The sequence below is a fragment of the Populus alba genome, chromosome 19 (genome assembly GCF_005239225.2).
Source record: "Populus alba chromosome 19, ASM523922v2, whole genome shotgun sequence".
Lineage (NCBI taxonomy): Eukaryota > Viridiplantae > Streptophyta > Magnoliopsida > Malpighiales > Salicaceae > Populus > Populus alba.
Genome location: NC_133302.1, coordinates 16177031 through 16181857, shown reverse-complemented (window position 1 = coordinate 16181857; position 4827 = coordinate 16177031). Strand labels below are relative to the sequence as shown.

Genomic DNA, 4827 nt, shown 5'->3' with positions numbered 1-4827 from the left:
TATAATAATCCTCAATTTGTAATTCGTTGAACCATATCAAGGTATTAAGCCACGAGCAAGGAGAAAAAAAGAAAGACATAGACATGTATGATATTTAATGAAATTAGCATTGTAGAAAAAAAAATACAAGAACATTGATAGGAGTATTAAAGACAGAACTAGTGTTTTGTATAATAATTTTTTATTGATTTGTTTTATGAAGGATAATTTTAGGTTTTTTTACAAACAAAATTCTTTATTTTCTTTCGTAAAATTTCAAATGAAGGAGAATATATATTAATATCAAGCTAACAAGCACAAAGATAGATTTTTTAAAGATAAAATTCTTATCACTCTTTAAAGCCTTGACGATAACATGCTTTGTTTTTTACTATTGGATGCAAATTCTCATACTTAAATTTTTTTTTTATGTAATAAGATTGAAAATTATGGAAGGATTTTTAATTTGAGAAAAGAAATATATGATTTTTTTTTACCCTTGTATAAAAATATCTTATTATGTCAAATGAAAAGGTATATAAGATTAGATTACTATGTCAAGGTTATTAGTGTCATACTAGATTTGTAGCCCCAGCTAAGATATCGGCTGAACTAAAAAAAATTAATTATGAAGCTAATAGAAGGCAAAGTGGAGAACATCATGAAGCTCAATTATAATATAAACCTAATCTTGAAAAATAAAACTAAAAAATAATTAAATTAAAAAAATCGCTAGATTGAGATTTCAGATTAACTGAGTTCAAAGCAATTTTTTGTTTAATCCATATGAGAGATGTGAATATCATAATGGAGTCCTAAGCTATTTGATTGAAAATTGCAAGAATGATGGTATCTACCACGTAGTCACTCAACCATCATCACCTTGACCAGCAGCTTGCAAAATGCTAAGAAGGTATAGATGAATAAGCATTGTATTTTGCTTCAACATGTTTTTCATGTGTATGGGGACTGCATCCCATACTTTTAATGAATTGTGCTTTGTTATTTGTCTCACAATTGTCTTGAAATAAAGAGACATGTCTTTCAAAAGGTATATTGGCAAAATAAAAGAAAATATTTTGATCAAACTCTAACATGTAAAATTTAGATTAATCAATCATGAAAAATTAAAAGTATTTTGATTGCAGAAATAACTCGATGTTCGTTAAACAATATAGGGTTACCAAATAATTTTAAGCTCACATACAAAATTTAACCAAACATCATAGAACTAAGCTTTAGCAGCATGTATAATGACATGGAGTGGGTTTAATAGTTATTTTTTAAATTTATTTTAGTGTATATAGTTTTAGTTTTTCTATTTAAATATCTACAAGGATTTATTAGTTGAGTGCTTCTAATTTTCAAAGTTAAGAATTGTCCATAGCGTAAGTATATTCAATTAAACAACAATTTAATTTTTCAAAGTTAAGAAATGTTTGTTTCACGTCATATTTGGCCAAGTTAAATAATATTTATTAAAAATCATTTAAAAAAATTAATTATTAAAATTTAAAAAATAAGAGCAAAAGGAAATTTGTACAAAAAAAACAAACGTATGAACCCAAAGTAATAAATTAAAAAAAAAATAAAGGAAAAAACTTGCAGGGTTGCTAGATGATTTATACTTTTTTTGCTTTTTTTGATACATAAGATTGAACATTTATTGAGAAATAAGTACATATATAAAATTAAATTGTAAGAGTGATCCAGTGATCTTGTATATAAAATTAAATTAATAAAATTTTATTCATCTGTTTACAAGGGCAGAGGCATGTATGGGCTCTAGTGGGCTCTAGTCGAGGTCAAGATTTTATTAATATTTTTTTACTAGTTTTATGTAATGAAAAATTTTAATTCTCAATTAAAGTATCAAAAAATACTTAAAATTTACATTGAGCCTTCTAATATGATATTTTAGCTTGGTTTAAAATTTCAGAATTTTTGAAGAAATTCAGAAATTTTATACAAAATCATAATTTGACCAGTTTTATATTATTCGATGTAATTTTCAATCCGACCATCAGATTGAGTTGAAATTTTACGAGGGATCTTAAAATATATTGAATGAAATCTGGTTAAAATTTTAGGATGAAAAGAGTTTGGAAGTGGTAACAAAAAAAAGAGTCAAATAAACGCAAAACGACTTATTAAGGGTAAAATGGTTATTTGCCAAAAAAAAAAAAAACAAACTAGTTCTTCCTTCCTTTTATATGTTGCCAACTGGGCAGAAACAGAATAGAAAAAAAAAAGGTGAGAGAGTAAAAGAGAAAAGTAAGGGAAAAACATAAACAAAATCCAAGGAAAAAAAGAAAAGAAAGTGAGAGAATAACCTTTTAAACTTACAAAGTTCAACTTATAAAATACTAATCTAAGAAATAATCAAGTGAAGGAAGGAGGAATTGAGAGAGGGAAAAAATTTAATTACCATGTTTTTCAGTTGACATGAGATTGTAATTTTATCCCGGTTGAGGGGTTGTTACAAAATCGATTCAGATTTAATTATAGATGAATTATATTTCACAAAACATCGAAGGATGTGACTTTAATAGTGAGTTTATTTTTACTTTCACTTTAATTTTATATACTTTCAAATTTATTTTTTTATGTTTTGGGTAGTGTATTTGAATTAAAACTTTACTGTTAACTTTAAAAATTCATGTACATTAGTTAATAATTTATCTTAAAAAACATTTAAATATTTATTTAATGGCCCAGGGCAGGAAAAATTCCTAGCTCCGCCCTTGTCTTTTTAAACAAAATTACAAGATGGGACTCCTCCATCTAAAAACAAGTCTATGAATGAAGAAACCAGAAGAAGTTCAGATGGAAGTCCTCATCTTCAACATCCAGATGCGCTCATTATCCCAGAAATTATGGGCTTAACGTTAGAGCATTGGGATTTCGCAGGGCCTCCTGGTCCTCTATATGCAAGGTTAATGTTAGCAAGCTTCACATTCTGACATGGGAAGCCACTACTGCAAGCAATCCGAACAGCAACCGGAGTTGCAGAAGTTCCCCTTATGCTCTTAAAACTAACATCACTGATCTTCACTTTTGATGGAGCCTGCAAAAGAAAAAAAAAAAAAAAAACATTAAGACCCCAAAAGACTTCTAGTAATCTCCCTGGCTAGAAGGAACATAAAAAAATTAATATGCATGTGCATGCAATCTTCAGAATAGCAGCATTATTGATCTACCATAATGTAAAAAAGATTTCGATAAATTGTGGAGTGTTTGAGCCACGAATTGGGTAAAATATTTGTCATAGTAATTTAATATTGTGAACATATTCTTATGGTAACAGAAAAAAGCAATACCTTTAGACTGCATTGGTTCCATGGGCAATACACTTGATCTATGATGACAGGGTTTTGGACATTGTTCATGACAATATCCTCAAAATGCATGTTAGATGCGACACCACCGTATAAATTTGGCCAAGATTTTATTCTAACACCATTTGTAGTATCCGAGATGGTGCAGTTCTTGACAAATATTCCAGACACAGGTTTCTCATTGGGATATTTCCCTAAACTTCCAACACTGATGCCATGGCCAGGTCCACATGTTACTCCTGTGATGTGTAGTTCCTCGGTGCCATCCCCCACGGAGATACAATCATCGCCTGTGCCAATTTTTGAATCGATAATGTAGATCCCAGTAGATCGGCCGATGTGGATTCCATCGGTGTTTACACTCTCACCAGGTGCTCTCACGGTAAAATGCTGGAAGGTGAGGTTTCTGCACCCCAAGACGTTAACATGAAAGTTCTTGCTATCTCGACTAGTTATATCTCGGACTAATGCATTGGTGATGAAATCGAACCTTATATTCTGATCCATATTAAAAGCAAATGATTAAAGAAACTTTGTTAGTGCCATAACATATAATTAATAAAAAACTCACTAAATTTGTGACCCAAGAGGAGGAAATTAGGCTTCATAATGGCGAGTAGATTACCATTGGGAGGCTGTCACAATCTTTATATTTCTGACATGTACTTTTGCTCCATGCAACCTTTCCCTGCCCATCAAAAGTACCTCTTCCCGACAATGTAAATTGATCTATGTATCTGAAATTAACCCAATGACCTCCTGACAGCTTATCTGGGTCAACCGGTGCCTGCAATATACCATCAACTTGGAGCTTGATCGCAGCCTTGCAAGGACCTGCTAGTGTTACTCTCCGTAACCAGTATGTTCCACTTGGAATAAGAACTTTACTGGCCTTTGTTGAAGCACAAGCAGATTTCCAAGCATTGGTTAAAGCCTAGAAAGGGAAAGAAAAGGGCAATATTTAGAGAGGATCAATAGTTATCAAATTCAGGTGTTACGCTGAAAATCTAAGGAAACATAAATAAGTTTTGACTCGAATATTATATATTCTGCTATTTAAAAGTCATATGCATGCATGCGAGAAAATATATAAGATACCTCCGTGATATCTTTACCGGCACCATATTTAGTCACATCGAAGACACCATTTGACTGGGCTTGAGTAGTTGATGCTAACAATAAGACTACTGAGAATGATATTATTGCATATGACACAACTTCCAAGCCCATCTTTTTGTTAGCCATGTTGCTTTCTTTCTTCACTGCTCTAGGTAAACGGACAAATTTCTTAACCTTCCATGTTGATCCTTTATAGGGCAAGGGAGGACTTCAACACCACTCGTAAATTTATCAAGCAGTTGATGAATTTTGTCCATGTTTGTGCAAGGTTGTAGCTTTGCCATTCAATTCCATTACTATTATGAGCTTCTCTTGCAATATAGCATATCAAAATATTATCAGAAAAATCTCTCTCTCTCTCTCTCTCTATATATATATATATATATAGATT

General features: G+C 31.2%; 1 protein-coding gene across 1 annotated transcript; it reads right to left on the bottom strand.

The window, feature by feature from the left end:
* Positions 1 to 2817: 2817 nt before the first annotated feature.
* Positions 2818 to 4562, bottom strand: LOC118055947 (exopolygalacturonase-like). The gene is made up of 4 exons (XM_035067977.2): positions 4416 to 4562; positions 3943 to 4251; positions 3300 to 3815; positions 2818 to 3046 (listed from the first exon to the last, which is right to left on the bottom strand). The coding sequence occupies exons 1-4, from the start codon at positions 4560 to 4562 to the stop codon at positions 2822 to 2824; spliced, it is 1197 nt and encodes a 398-aa protein (XP_034923868.2). The 3' UTR covers positions 2818 to 2821.
* Positions 4563 to 4827: the final 265 nt, after the last annotated feature.

Coding starts and splice junctions, on each gene's coding strand:
- LOC118055947 (XM_035067977.2), bottom strand. CDS start 4,562: ATGGCTAACAAAAAGATGGGCTTGGAAGTTGTGTCATATGCAATAATA. Junction 3,816..3,942: donor ATTGTGACAGCCTCCCAATG/GTAATCTACTCG, acceptor AATATGGATCAG/AATATAAGGTTCGATTTCAT. Junction 3,047..3,299: donor GGAACCAATGCAGTCTAAAG/GTATTGCTTTTT, acceptor TTTCTTTTGCAG/GCTCCATCAAAAGTGAAGAT.